Below are 15,584 nucleotides of genomic sequence, written 5' to 3' on the forward strand. Positions count from 1 at the left end.
TCACGTCTACCTGCTATAATTTTTGCAGAGTCCAGTATAGCATAATTACACTGTAATGTCGGATAAAACAGACACTGCGAAAGTACGTAAACAACTGCTTCCGTTCGCTACCTTATAGCCACAGCCATGCGGTAGGCCTTAACGTAACGTTGCCACATTTCAGTCCTCCGGCCTCTAATACAGGCGGCCGTGACTGCATGCCAAGCTACTGCTAAATCTGTGGAAGTCGATAATTTCACAATGCAAACGCTAAATTTCTCATACCTTTCCAAAGATATGTGTGGGTTTTCTGACTTCTGATGTTTACATTGAATCCAGCTGATAGTTTTGACTGTATGTGTATGTTATAAACAAATTTTGAAAACAATGTCGTCCTTTATGATACATAAAACCGCGTGTGGTTTAATACAGTTACCTCCTCGGTGAGTTTTAAATGTGACAGCTGCAATTTCGCCCTTTTGTGACACCAGTGATGGACGATGTTTATGCCGTGTGTGACTGAAATATAAGCCTATTTATTTGTGAAAATGCGTGAAGAATCGGGGCAAACGCCGAAACCTGGCGAGAGAGCGTTGGCAGTTATGAAGTTTGTGGAAGATGTTGCAATTTTTAAAACGCCAGTCACACCAAAAATAAAACGGAAGGCGAAAAAAGTGTTGGATGAAGATTCATATATACAGGTTTGTATGTTAATAACACCTTTGAACATAATCTCTTGTTTAAGAATTAAGTGTATGCTATGGTAATACAGTGTGTGACACTTCTTCTATTGATTTCCCCATTTTGTTTGGTAAGCTGTTAGTAATTTATGGATCAGGTCGCAATGTGTTTCAACCGAACGCCTGGGATAAACTCTCGTAAATGTAGACTGTTTAAGATTACAGTTTTTGATATCGACACAAATATCTAAAATTACACTCTTCATTATAGGAAATGGGCAAAATAATCCAGCGAGACTTTTTCCCAGATCTGGAAAAACTAAAAGCCCAGAATGAGTATCTAGATGCTGTGGAGAAAAATGACATTGAGAAGTTACGGGAGCTTTATTCAAAGTATAGTAGTGGAAAACGCCCACCAACAGAGAGATGTAAGTATATAATTTTTATAAATTCTTGGCGTGAATACTGTTTTCCATAAACATTTAGTTTACAGCCAGTTATAATGCAAGTGGTTGAGAGTAAATGCAAGTCTGTATTTGCAGTGCCAATGATGTCAGATGTAGAAAGTGTAAATATGAAAAAAAATACTTGCTTACTTTGATTCTGTTATGTTATGTGGGTTTATATTCTGGTGTAATTCGACAAACCGAACAGAAGTTAGAGTGCAAAAGCATGTAATAAGACTCATTTAAGGTGTAAATTTAAGAAGATCACATAGAAACCTGGCCAAGGAACTGGATATTCTAACCATTGCGTCTCAGTGTAGTTGTTCCTTAAATGAAATTTGTTGGAAGTAATATGTATCTATTTCTAACCAATATCTCAATACATAGCTCCAATACTAGGAATAAGAATGATCTACTTAAAGATCTAAACTCACTTACCTTGGTCCGAAAAGGGGTCAAGTATTCGGAAACACACATTTTCAATAAATTGCGAGCAACCATTAAAAACTTGGTTTCAGATAAAGTATAGTTTAAACATAGTCTGAAAGACTTTTTGATAGGCAACTCTTTCTACTTTAATAGATGAATATCTTAACAGAGTCGGTTAGACCAGCTTAAGTAAAAATGTCTGTTAGATTTCAGTTTTGACAGCACTTGGTCACAACAGTCAACATTATCTATTTTGTGTATGATAAATTTATTAAAAGTGCATAACCATGTTTAATTCTCACAGTGTATTAACTCTGAATTTACTGTAATGTATTCACATATTTTAACAATCTCCTGCCAAATGATCGGGGAAGTGAGTATTATATTCAAATGTTTTATTTTTACCTTCTGACTTGTTCCCCACTCAAGAGAATCATTGTGGGTCTATGGGACAAAAACTGAATCTAATGTAATCTACATGTACAAAGAGCATTTGTATCCTGTCTCATAATGAATCGGTAATCAGAATGAAATGACAGTACTTTTGTTTTCTGTCGCTTGCTAGAAACACAGAAGAGATGTAGGCTACTAACAATACAATTAGTGAGACAATGGAAGAAACAGCTGCATTTTATTTTGCAGAAACCAGTAATTTCAGCCTGTTCTGTTATATACAGTCCATATATAAATTAGTATATATGCTAGTAAAAATGGCTGTAACTTCATAACAGTGGTGATTAAATTTTTAAAGTGATACACTGTAAACACTGTTAAGAGTCTTAAACATGTTTCATAGTTTAAGTAATTTTAAGAAATCCTAATGTGAATATATGCTTGATAACCTTGCTGTTAATTGCCCTTAAGCTCCTTCCTAATGTGAATACAACCACAGGACGTTCACTGTATTGAGAGAAACGAGGGTCATAATGGTAAATATTTGCAAGATGCTCACCACACGGTAAAAACAATTTTGTGCTGCTTGATACAGCTGTGATCACCATTTGAACCTTCATTAACTGTCAATGACTGTAGCTGAACTTTTTCTCACTGCATCAGTACCTGCTACTTTTGTTTTTCTCATGATATTGCATTTGTTGGCTTCACCTACTGAGGAGAACCATAGGCTTGCCTTTGTCTAACCAAAGCCGAGGGCTGCACTGCAGGTCAGTCTGCCATCACAACCTCCATTCCAAAAAGCAGCATCTTTTCATGCCATATACTGTGGCTTTACCAACTTAACTAAACTGGCACCATCCAGCCTAACCTACAACCAGGGCTATACTACAGTTGATTCTGTCACTAAAAGCTTTGTTCCAAAATGCTGTAGATAAATATGTGGAAGCTGAGGTGGTAGCAGTTATCATAACCTTTCAAGTACCATCATACCCGGGAAGAACATAAAATTCTTTCAGTTTCAGCACTTGAAATATGATTTCTGTCACTGGTTACTTAAATCTATCTTCCCCATTCGCTATGCGAAACAGCCTTGCTGCAAGGAAAAGCAGGCTGGCTGATACTGCCACTGTAATTTATTTCACTTGCGTCATTGCTATTCTGTTTGCATCTAAGCAAATAGAAAACTATGAAATATCCAACACACAACATCTCTTTCTTCAGTGTAATACTAAGTATCAGTTAAATAATTGTGTGTGAATGTTGCAGATGCTAGCCCTGCTACATTTGAAACTCCTCTTGACGTTCGAAGGGAGGATGACCCTGCAGGTTCTGCAACGCCTAAACAAACAGCAAAAGATATCCATGGCAATGATAGGGCCTCTGAGGTGACAGAGAGTGCATCCGATGGCAGGAACAGTGACCCAGAAACAAAAAGCCTCGGAGAAGAAGATGGGGGCTCTGTAAAACTGAGCTTAGATCAGTACCTGAACTCTCACACCAGTGAGGACAATCAGAGCTTTCAGGAGATCATGGAAGCAGCAGAAGTAAAGCATAGACAAAAGGTTAGAATTTATCGTTACTTTCCAGGCACCCTTGCTTAAGAGTAAGAAACATTTATGGTCAAATTTATTGTGCTTTGCAGTGAAAGTGCACTTACGGTGCTGGTTGCTTTTCCATTGGGTGCTGCTGTTGGTAATGGTTCGCACAGTGAAACCTGGAAAGTCATGAGTCAGATGTAGGTGGCCAGTGAGTTTATTGTTTATAATTTCCTATAGTTTGGAAATAAAATTAGCTAGTAGCCTGTTCTTTTAGGTTTGAATTTGACCATATCATTGAAGTTTTCAGCAACATTGGAAATGAGATGTACAACTAGGTTATTGCAATGACAAATGCATATCTTGGACCACACTCCACATCAATCTATTATGGCAGCTGTGTATTTGTGTTGAGATCCAATTCTTTGCTAACTTAAAAGCAGAGTGTCACATTCCAACCTAACATAGGCCTCAGATTGCATTACGGGTCAGTCTGCCAGTCCATGTACAATTTTTGCACCCCCTAAGAAATATGAAAATCATTTAGCAACATTAAAAGAACCAAATCACTAAACGCCATTCTGATGCTCTCCATTTCAAAAACAAATGTAATCACCTGCTGCAAGAAATTATTAGAGTCAGCAATTCTCACTGGCTGCTGTATACTATCACGGGATTGGTTGCGACCAACATAAATGAATTGCCAACATCAGTAGACAATGAAAGAGCCACCTATGCCGTAAGTGCACTTAAGCCATGCATTTCGTTTCCTTAGTCATTAAAATATCTGCAGTACAAGTGGGATAAATTATGTCACCACACAGCTTTTTTTGTTATTGCAATATTCAGTGATAGCAGTGTACTTCGAAGAATGAAGGTCAAGATCAACTATTATATCAAAGAATTTCATACATCTGGCATAGCACTGAGAGTAATATTGGCGTTAGCCAGGAACTGAAGATACAAGATATGGAAAATACCCCTGGGAGTACAAAATCTTGGTTTTAACTTCTATATTTACAGCTTAGACTAAGTAACTTTCTCCTATAATCCCAACCATTGCCCATATATCTTTGTAACTTAGGTTCAAACTTTTACTTTCCAAGGCCATAGTAATAGTAATTTGGTTTTTTAAGCAACACAGATATTTCTCTAACTTGGAAGGTAAGTGACTCACTTGTTGCAAAATCTGAACTGCTTGAAAGATATACTAAAACGTCACATTGATTGGACTGCAAAAGAAATTGCGTGCCAACATGTACTTTCATGGATCAAAGAAGTCTTCATGATAGCATCCTTTTTTTTTTCTTAAAAAGAAGCCCCCCTCGCAGTTCTGTAACATCTCATTGTAGATTCAGTGTTTGTAATGTGTAGGCCCTAGTCAAGTCAAAACTTTGACAAGAAGTGGTCTTTCTATGATCAAAACAAAATATGTTTACAACAGTTGTTGGTTACCAAAGATAAAGTTTTGATTATGTTCTCTGAGGGTGTGTTGAGTTACCCAAGCTAATTATCCATTCTGGTGGAGTTTAGAAAATCATATTTTTGCTCAGTCGCAGTACAGATTTTGGCACTTTGGAGGGTTTGGAACTGATGGGACCATTTTATGGTCACATTTTGGGCACAACACTGTCACAAGTGACATCTTAAAAAGGATCAGTCATTATAGGATATAGATTCCACCATTGGCATTACAGTAGCGTCCGATTCCACCCATCTACTTTGACCCATGACATCATAAATATGGCAGAAACGGCTAGTTCCAGTGAATACAATATGGCGATAATGACATCTCTGCATGTACACGCCAACAAACGCGAGCAAAAATAAAAATTACTATAACATTTCACTCCATAAATACAATGAAACTAACAGAACAACCACAGAAAATTGGCGGTTAAGGGCGGATTCAAACTAAATATACAAGAATAAATAAACACCACACCATCCTAAACCAAATAATATCCAAGAAATTTAAATTACAACATTGTGTTACACCAACAAAACCATAGGAACAAGACATTTCTCTTGACCTATATAGCTCAACTGTAACTATTGATACCAAAAAACCGACACCTTTTAAGTCTGAAAAGTGGAATCGAAAATTTCCCTTGGCCTGTATAGCTCAACCACAGCGATTGATATGGAAAAACCAACACTTACAACTCCGGAAAGGAGAACAAAAACCACAACACTCAAAAACCCAAATACCTCATATTCACTACATGCATTAAAACACTAAAAAATTAGACTTCTTTCCACACAACAAACACCAAACTAATCAGACCTAACAAAAATGCCAAAAATGTAAACAAAAAAAGCCTTAGTAATCCTCTGAAAACACTTCCACAACTCACATCACCACACTAACTACCTTTTGTGTACATAGTTCCGCGTACACAACTTTCCCACTAGAGCGTGCCCCGCTAAGCACATCAGCACAGGTGCAGCGCTCGTCCGTCTCCGCACTACGAGATGGCGTTGCCTTAGAGATGGATCAAATTCTGCTTTCGCCAATCTGTGTATTAATATGTAACACAACCAATGAGATTGCAGCAAACGTAGAACCTGTTCTCCTCGCGGATCACACTCACGCAGTGATACCTGAACGCGTGAGGTATTATAACGAGCGTGGAGATTAGTCAGTCTGCATTTATCTGCACCTGTCTGTACCAGTCTATAGTCAAGTTTCAGTCTGCGCCTAATAAGATTACCATATTCCTGTACATAGCCATGAAGATAAATGAATAGACACTTTGTCAAGTATCAGAGATATGTGAGAATAAGATTAACGTACCAAGACCAATGGAACTTGAGATTGTCAATTGTAAACAGAATCCAGAATCAAGTTACGTGAGGTTTATGCTTGTTACTATTTTAATAAATGTGTGTGAAAATTAATCAAGTTCTTTTTAAAGTTGGTCCCCGTCAATCTGCTACTCTAAGTGTGCAAGTGGCATTTCTATCGTCTGACCTAACGGCAGAAGATAAACACGCCACGATAAGACCATGAGACATATTGCTGACACTCGCCTACTTCGTTAGAGCAACAAGTCAAATAATCTGATGGTGTGTGTACCGAAGGTCTTACAGTACGCACATCACACTACCCAAACCCAAAACCACATTAGCATGATGACAAACAAAACTCAAATGAACCCAATACCACATGTTATACTCAGCATGGCCACATCCACCTCAAAGGGTACCATCAAGTACAACATGGCATCTACAAACACAGTCAACTCAAAAATTCCACGCTGGCGTGACATCACACACCACAACACCATTGCATCATGGGTCGAAGTAGACGGATAGAATCGGATGCTTCTGTTGACCACCGCTTTTTTACAAACACACTGTTTTTTCTTTTTACCCAAACATGTTTCAGCACGTCTGTGCCATCATCAGTGGGTTCTTGTTCAATGAAAACTGTAAAAATGAACATATTTTACATTGTAACTGAGCTAAAAAAGTGAGACCTAAAGAAATTTTTTTTCGTTTTGCTTGTTCTTGTTTGTTTTGCTTCTAACTGTGATTTTACATTATATGGTTTTCCAGGACCAACTGTATTGTGTCCTGCACTGATATCTTGTCATCTGCAAACTAAATTATGTAAATGTGAATTTCATCAGCGAGTTAACACATCTCTTGATTTTTGAAACATGATCTTGGTATGTCGTAATGTTTCGCATATATATTTTTATTGTTACTCAGATTTTGTTGTTACTGATCCTTCTTTTTTGTGTTCTGAGATTACTGCACATGTATATTAATGTACTTTGTGTAATTTTGTTGTTTATAAATGGGATTTCACTTCGCAAAATGCAATGAGCACTATGTTTTTATATTTCCTAACCCTGTCTGTGTTCATTTGTTACCTGAGAGGAGCTATTTGTTTTGTCTTTTCTGTAACGCTCCTTTAATGTCTTAAATAATGTGCCTTTACAGAGTGTAGTGTTTTCATTTAAAGTTTGTTTTTCTTCTGCTATTGCCTTCTGTATGTGGAAGTTCTCTTCTATTGTCAGTTTACAGCGTGGGCTGTGGTTAAATTTCAGTATTTTTAAATCTGTTGCAACTGTAGTTGGTGGTGGTTATGGGCTATTAGGTGGTCACCAAATGTGCTATGGGTGTTGTTACTTTATAGGGCACTGAGGTGTTCTGAGTATCTTGTTTCAAAGTTCCTGCACATTTGCTCTATGTACACTGATTGACAAGTGTTGCATGTAAGTTCATGTATTCCTGATGTGTTTATTTTATCTGTGGGTGTCTCTTGTGTTCTGAGTTTTTTTCTGTGTTGTGTCTGCCCTGTACCCTATTTGAAATATCTGTTTTGTCAATATGTTACATGTTCTATGGACAGTTTTGTTATTGTAGGTGAGTAAATACCATTTTGTTTTGTCTGTGTGTGTTGTTGTACTTTGTGTCTTGCATGTGGCCATCGTTTGTAAGTTGTGTTGATCTGTATTGTGTAAGGTTTTGTGTGTGTGTTGTGAGTTCGTTCCTTTCCTTTTTACAAATTTGTTGGTTTAATTTCTCTATCATATGAGACTTGTAACCATTTCCCTGTACTATCTGTTTCATTGTGTCTGCCTCCTGTGTAATTCTGTTCACTTACTGGTGTTCTGTTCAATATGTGGAGCATAAATCTGAACTTGCTTGCTTGTGTGCCACCGAGTGGTTCAGCAGATTGTGAATGGTGAATGGTGGCACTTGTGGTTGTAAGTTACCTGAATATTGTGATGTGATGGGTATTATTAGTTTTCTGTATGGCGAGGTCCAGAAAATTTGGTGTGTTGTCTTTTTCTGTTTCTAATGTGAGATGATTTAAAAATTGAGAGGTGCCAATGAAATTTACATTGACATTGTTTAGTTTGCATGACAAGCTATCAGTCCAGGACACCATACATTTGGCCCTGCAAAACCATATAATGTAAGATCACAGTAAGAAGCAAAATAAACAAGAACTGCTTTAGGCCTCACTTTGTTAGATCAGTTACAATGTAAAATGTGTTCATTTTTACAATTTTCAGTCAACAAAAACCCACTGATGATGGCACAGGGCTGCTGAAACATGTTTGGATAAAAAGAAAAATCAGTGTGTGTGCAAAAATGCGGACCCTGTATCCTATAATTTAACTGCAAACATGGAAAGAAACGCAGGAGGGTCAACCATGAAGGCAGCAGAGGAGATGATAGTTTTTCTAACTATGAAAAAATAACTTTTCTTCAGCATTTATGACATATATATTGCTGTTTGAAAAGAAATTTGAAATACAAAATGTACTAAATTGTAACCTTTTGTAATAATTCTGTTTTAATTCCTGTTTAGTTCTGTTTTACAAGGTAATAGACAAGATAGAAGAAGGGAAAGTTAAGATAGGAGATTCAAATAATTGAAGTAAGAAATGGCATTTATAATTCAGAACAGTAGAAAAGTTTTGTTTGTTATTCTCTCCAAGTTTCTCTGTTCTTAGCAATTTTTAAGTGTGACTTTTTATTAATTGAGCAGTTGATATCAAAATTGATTTTTATGTCTGGTTTCTTATCATCTAAACATATCCAAGAAAAATTCAACTAAGAAAACTAATAAATGTGAGAGAGAATTTCTGGATAAATTGTAGCATATGGTTCCAGAAGCAGAAATCCTTAATAATAAACATGTAAACTAGTGAGACAACACAGGAAAAAGGATTTCAATTCAGGGGAAGCTGTGTGTACTGCAAGAACGTAGAATGTAGAAAATGCAACCCACAGAAACAGGATGTAGCTAAAAATAACAAAATGTGGCCTCGACAATTGGACTTGAGCTATATAGTTCAAGTACACAGAGTGATGGGGGGAAAAAGAAAAAAAAATTGTAAAAGAAATCACCTTACACACCTAATGAAAAATCATGAAAAGTAACTAAAATATGTAATCGAGAACTAGAATTGTGTGAATTTGTGGCACTTTGTGTCAGCACTCCGTGTCAGTGCCTGCAGCAGTCCATGGCACATTTCACACTTTCTAAGATGATTGAAACTGGCTGCTGCCAGGCGGGAACTTCACACGCTTCCACGTGTGCATTTTTGAAACACTTTTTGTCTGTGCTTTAGCTTAGTGCTGGGAGGGGTCTATAAATTTATTTGCATGTTTCTCATTGTCCACTAGGTCTATTGCAAGGTGTATCCATTGTTAAACGACCCAAGGGCACCTGCTATCCTACCCCTGCGTGTTTGCAGAATGTGTCTCTGGCACTCGCTGTATGTGGTCCGACTTTCCCCTCAGCTGCTGGTGCTGAGCATTGGTGAAAGTGGCCATTGGCAGACATATCACAAGCTCAAGTAGATTGAGCGTATCTGCCCAGATAGCCGTGTGTGTGTTAAGCCACTGCTTCAGGGATGGGTTGGTGCGCTGGTTCCCCATTGAATCTACCTGGCAGATTAATGATGAGGTCGATGTCCTGACCAGCCTGGATGTGGTTTTTAGGGAGTTTTTCACATCCCACTATGATGGTGTCCAAGTCCTGCCTCAGTCACACAATTCACAAACATTAAGAAAACTTCCGCTTACTTTCACATGAATTAACACTATACAAAAACAGTTGGGGTACACACATTCCATCCCGGGGGGTATGGGGGTTGGGGGAGGGGACAACAGGAGAGACATCCATCCATCCACGCATTAAATTAACCATGCCAAGTTTGCAAATAACCATGCTGACCCTGTGTCGATGCAGGACAAAGGCACAAGACAAAGAAGAAGCCAAAGTGGACAAGCGATAACTAAAAAAACAAATCCTGAAAGAAATTGCACTACACACCTAATTTGAAATTATGAAAAATAACAAAATGCAGATTTCACAGCTTGAATTGAGCTATATAGCTAAAGTTGACAGTGCTACATTCAGAAAAAATCAGCAAAATATTTGTGAGAACCAAGGTTATAAATAAAACTGCTTCTCCTTTCACACACACCAATTTAAGCTAATCTGTTAGGTTTCTGCCTAACTACACCTTTGGAAATTCCAACAAATTCGGAATAAACAGGATAGTTTACACCAGTCATTAGGACAATCACAGACAACATTTAATAACAAACCACTCAAGCCACACACATCCTTTGCATTATAAAATAATGACGTCATGACTCAAAGCCTTGAATTGAAATCACTCACTAGAGTTCACCCGAATTGCACACCAGCAGTTAGCTTGAAGAGGCAAAATTTTAGTACTGCCAGTAGACACACACAACAGTGTGTAGATTTCAGAACTATTAGTTCCTTCCCCTGGGAGGAGAGTGGGAAAGATTAAAAAGGAAAGGCAAGCCACTCAGACCCCAGGATAACTGTCATTCTCACTACAGGTGGCTCCCTTTTATTCGGGGATCTGAGTGACGTGGCTTTCCTTTTTAACCCTCCCCACTCTATACATCTCTCCTCCCTGAAGAAGGCACTAATTGTTCTGAAAGCTAGGATGAAGTCATCACTTTTACTTTTGGGTGTGTCTGTTGTCAGTATTAAACCTTTCCCTTCCTGAAGTTTTTGTGTGTTAAGTAAGACAAGTTTACACAATGTATCCTGGGAGACCTGTAGGGTGTGGAAGATTGAGGAACAGTATACAGAACACTATTCAGAATAATGAGTCATTTATAAGCACAAAGGTTATTACTAATGTGCCTTATGCGAATATGCCAGGCTACTTTCCATTAACGAATATATCAATTATTTAGCAGGTAGTGTCACAGCTGCTGAAAATCTGAATGAGACAGTTTCCTTATGCACACTGTTGTAGTCAGAAACAAAAGCTAGTAGATTCATTCTTGAGAAAGGATGTACTTCAAATGACTAGAAGCAGGTATTATATTAAAGGATTTTTGTTACAAAATTCTCTAAATGGAGGTGTTCAGGATGCACTGGTTACAGTATAATTGAGTTGCTGTGTATGGAGCCATTAAATCATCCAAACCCTCTTCAGTATACAATCTCTGTAAACAAAAGACTAAAGAAAGTAGGGTTGCAGATTTACAGGTGCTAAATGAAATGTGTTTAACTGTCAAAAGAGCAGTCATATGATATGGATTATAAAGAAGTGAAATATGGACAATAAGTAGTTCAGACAAGAAGAAAATAGAAGCATTTGAATTATGTGGTGCTACAGAATAATGCTGAAGATAAGTTGTGTACGTTGAATTAGTAATGAGGAAGTACTGAATACAAGCATGCAAAAAAATATCTGTGTGTTACAATTTGAATTAAATAATATATATTTAATTAAGAAAAATCCTGAGATATTAAGGAATTGTCAGTTTGATAATGTAAGGAAGGGGGAGGAGGAGGGTAAAATTGCAGGAGGAGACCAAGGCTGTAGTGGAGTAAGCATGTTCAAATTTATGTTGGTTGCAGTGGTTAGACAGAGATAAAGTAGACTTATCATGGAGAGCTGCATCAAACCAGCGGTCTTTGAACTGAAGGCCACAACAACTACAAGTTGGCTGTCAGTGGTGCCAGAAAAGTGTCAAGCATTCATATCAATGTCAGTGACACTGAAAAACAGCTGAAATAACAGAAGCAGAACAAGGCCCCAGTTGCTGTTGGAACCCATGTCAAATTCTGTGCAGATTTTGCAGCATAGTAAACCCCTCTTAAAAACTGTGCCCAGTGGTCGGAAGAAATCACAGGTTACGCCATCTAAAAGAAGTGTCATAAAAGTTTTCTACAGAAGTACTGTCCAGTATCATTGAGCTTGAAAATACGGTCAAGTAAACTGTATTCTTTTTATTATCTGTGCAGTTGGCTATTTTCAACCTTGAGTCATTTTCAGGCATGTATCTTAACCTCCTAGCTTTGTTTTACATTTTAATACAGGGCTGGTACGTGTGGATATATCATTTCATCTATCGTTTGCAGAGTCTTAGAAAAGGTTACAGGAGAATATGGGGTTGGGAAAAGGAATGAGAGAGAGGAAAAACTGATTGAGTTTTGTAATACATTTTGGTAAGTAGTAGCGAATACTCTGTCCAAGAATCACAAGAGGAGGCAGTATACTTGGAAAAGACTGGCTGATACGGGAAGATTTCAGCTAGATTACACCCTGGTCAAACAAAGATTTCGAAATCAGATACTGGATTGTAAGGTGTACCCAGGAGCAGATATAGACTCAGATCACAATATAGTAATGATGAAGAGTGAGCTGATTTTAAGGAGATTAGTAAGGAAGAATCAGTATCCAAAGAAGTGGGATACGGAAATACTAAGGGATGACGAGACATGCTTGAAGTTCTCCAAGCCTATAGGTGCAGCAATAAGGAATGGCTCAGTAGGCAGTGCAATTTCCTAAGAGGAATGGACATCTCTAAAAAGGGCAATCACAGAAACTGGAAAGAAAAACGTAGGTACAAAGAAGGTTACTGTGAAGAAACCATGGGTAACACAAGAAATACTTAAGTTGATCGATGAAAGAAGGAAGTACAAAAATATTCAGGAATACAGAAATACAAGTCGCTGAGGAATGAAATAAATAGGAAATGCAGGGAAACTAAGATGAAGTGGCTGCATGAAAAATGTGAAGAAATCAAAAAAGAAATGATTGTCAGAAGGACTGACTCAGCATATAGGAAAGTGGTAGTGTAAAGAGTGCAATGGGGATTCCATTGTTAAATGCAGAGGTTCCACTGTTAAGTGCAGAGGATAAGTGGAAAGAGTATATTGGAGGCCTCTATGAGGAGGAAGATTTGTCTGATGTGGTAGAAGGAGAAACAGGAGTTGATTTAGAAGAGATAGGGGATCCAGTATTAGAATCAGAATATAAGAGAGCTTTGGAGGACTCCTGTGAGAGAGATCACAGCTCATAGTAATTGACGGAAAGTCATCAAGTAAAACAGAAGTGATTTCTCGCATTCCCCAAGGTAATGTTGTAGGCCCTTTGCTGTTCATTATCTACATAAAGAATTTGGGAGACAATTGAGCAGCTGTCTTAAGTTGTTTGCAGATGATGCTATCGTTTATTGACTAGTGAAGTCATCAGAAGATCAAAACAAATTGCAAAACAAATTAGAAAATATATCCGTATGGTGCGAAAATTGGCAATTGACCCTAAATAACGAAAAGTGTGAGGTCATCCACATGACTGCTAAAAGCAATCCGTTAAACATTGGTTACATGATAAATCAGTCAAATCTAAAGGCCGTAAATTCAACTAAATACCCAGGAATTGCAACTGCAAAGAACGTAAATTAGAAGAAGCACATAGAAAATGTTGTGGGGAAGGCTAACCAAAGACTGCGTTTTATTGGCAGGACATTTAAAAAATGTAACAGATTTACTAAGGAGAGTGCCTACACTACGCTTGTCTGTCCTCTTTTAGAATACTGCTGCGCAGTGTGGGATTCTTACCATATAGGCTTGAAGGAGTACATCAAAAAAGTTCTAAGAAGGGCAGCGCGTTTTGTATTATCGCAAAATAGGGAGAGAGTGTCACTGAAATGATACAGGAATTGGGATGGACATCATTAAAGCAAAGGCATTTTTCGATGTGGAGAAATCTTCCATGAAATTACAATCACCGACTTTCTCTTCCAAATGCGAAAATGTTTTGTTGACACCGAGCTACATAGACAGAAATGATCACCATGATGAAATAAGGGAAATCAGAGCTCATTTGGAAAGATACAGGTGTTCGTTATTTCCGTGCACTGTATGAGATTGGAACAATATAGAATTGTGAAGGTGGTTCGATGACCCCTCTGCCAGACAAATGTGATTTGCAGAGTATCCATGTAGATGTAGATCAAATAGGGCAGAAGGGGTAGATAAGATTCCATCAGAATTTGTAACATCATTGGGGGAAGTAGCAACAAAACTACTGTTCACATTGGTGTATGGAATGTGTGAGTCTGGCAGAAAACCATCTGACTTTTGGAAAAATATCATCCCCACAATTCCGAAGACTGCAAGAGCTGACAAGTGCGAGAATTATCGCACAATCAGCTTAACAGCTCATGCAACCAAGTTGCTAACAAGGTTAATATACAGAAGAATGGGAAAGAAAATTGAGGATGTGCTAAATGATGATCAGTTTGGCTTTAGAATAAGGTAAAGGCACCCGAGAGGCAACTCTGACTTTGCGATTGATACTGGAAGCAAGACTAAAGAAAAATCAAGGTACGTCATTGGATTTGTCAGCCTGGATAAAGTGTTCGACAATGTCAAATGGTACAAGATATTCGAAATTCTGAGAAAAATAAGGCTAAGCTATAGGGAGAAACGGATAATATATACGTACAAGAGCCAAGAGTGGACGACCAAGAACAAAGCACTCAGATTAAAATGGGTTTAAAACAGTGATGTAGTCTTTTCCCCTACTGTTTAATCTGTACATCGTAAAAGCAATGATGGGAATAAAAGAAAGGTTCAGAAGTGGAATTAAAATTCAGGGTGAAAGGATATCAATGAAATGATTTGCTGATGTCATTACTATCCCGAGTGAAAGTGAAGAAGAATTACACGTCATGCTGAAAGAAATGAACAATGTAATGAGTACAGAATACGGATTGAGAGTAAATCAAAGAAAGCGAAAGTAATGAGATGTAGCAGAAATGAGAACAGCAAGAAATTTATCATCTGGGTTGATGGTAACGAAGTAGATGAAGTTAAAGAATTCTGCCACCTACCGTATTTACTCAAACCTAAGCCGCACCTGAAAAATGAGACTCGAAAGCAAGGAAAAAAAATTTCGTGAATCTAAGCCACACCTGAAATTTGAGACTAGAAATTTAAGGGGAGAGAAAAGTTTTAGACCGCACCTCCAAATCAAAACAAAGTTGGTCCATTGTAACATGAGACACAATTTAGGTCGAATGGATGAAGATACAGTTACAGTAGTTTGGTTTGAGTCGTAAGCTTAAAATTTAAGCTTTACCAATTAGCCATTGCTATTGCTGTGTGTCAGACGCTCTGTCCGTATTTATACGGGTACCCTTCCTTTTTCACGTGCTTCATCTGGTTTGAATCGATTGCTTATTTTGCTTTGATTTGATGAGTGCCGTTCTCTTTGTTATAGGTGTTTACGTCACCCTAAGCTGAAAATGCATTATTGTACTGTGTCATGCATTGTTTGTCGCATTCTGATAATGAGTGT

At 37.8% G+C, this 15,584-nt stretch overlaps 1 protein-coding gene across 2 annotated transcripts in view; it reads left to right on the forward strand.

Moving 5' to 3' along the window:
* The first annotated feature begins 281 nt into the window (after positions 1-281).
* LOC124544602 (splicing factor ESS-2 homolog) overlaps positions 282-15,584 on the forward strand; it is a 104,237-nt gene continuing 88,934 nt past the window's right edge. The window contains exons 1-4 of one of the 2 annotated variants that reach the window (XM_047123194.1): positions 282-422; positions 538-680; positions 931-1,087; positions 3,197-3,492. In XM_047123194.1, the coding sequence (XP_046979150.1) occupies positions 582-680; positions 931-1,087; positions 3,197-3,492 (552 nt within the window). In that variant the 5' untranslated portion in view covers positions 282-422; positions 538-581. Of the gene's footprint in view, positions 681-930; positions 1,088-3,196; positions 3,493-15,584 lie in introns of both variants that reach the window. The other variant, XM_047123193.1, reaches the window with a different exon arrangement.

The sequence above is a fragment of the Schistocerca americana genome, chromosome 8, assembly GCF_021461395.2.
Source record: "Schistocerca americana isolate TAMUIC-IGC-003095 chromosome 8, iqSchAmer2.1, whole genome shotgun sequence".
Taxonomy (NCBI): domain Eukaryota; kingdom Metazoa; phylum Arthropoda; class Insecta; order Orthoptera; family Acrididae; genus Schistocerca; species Schistocerca americana.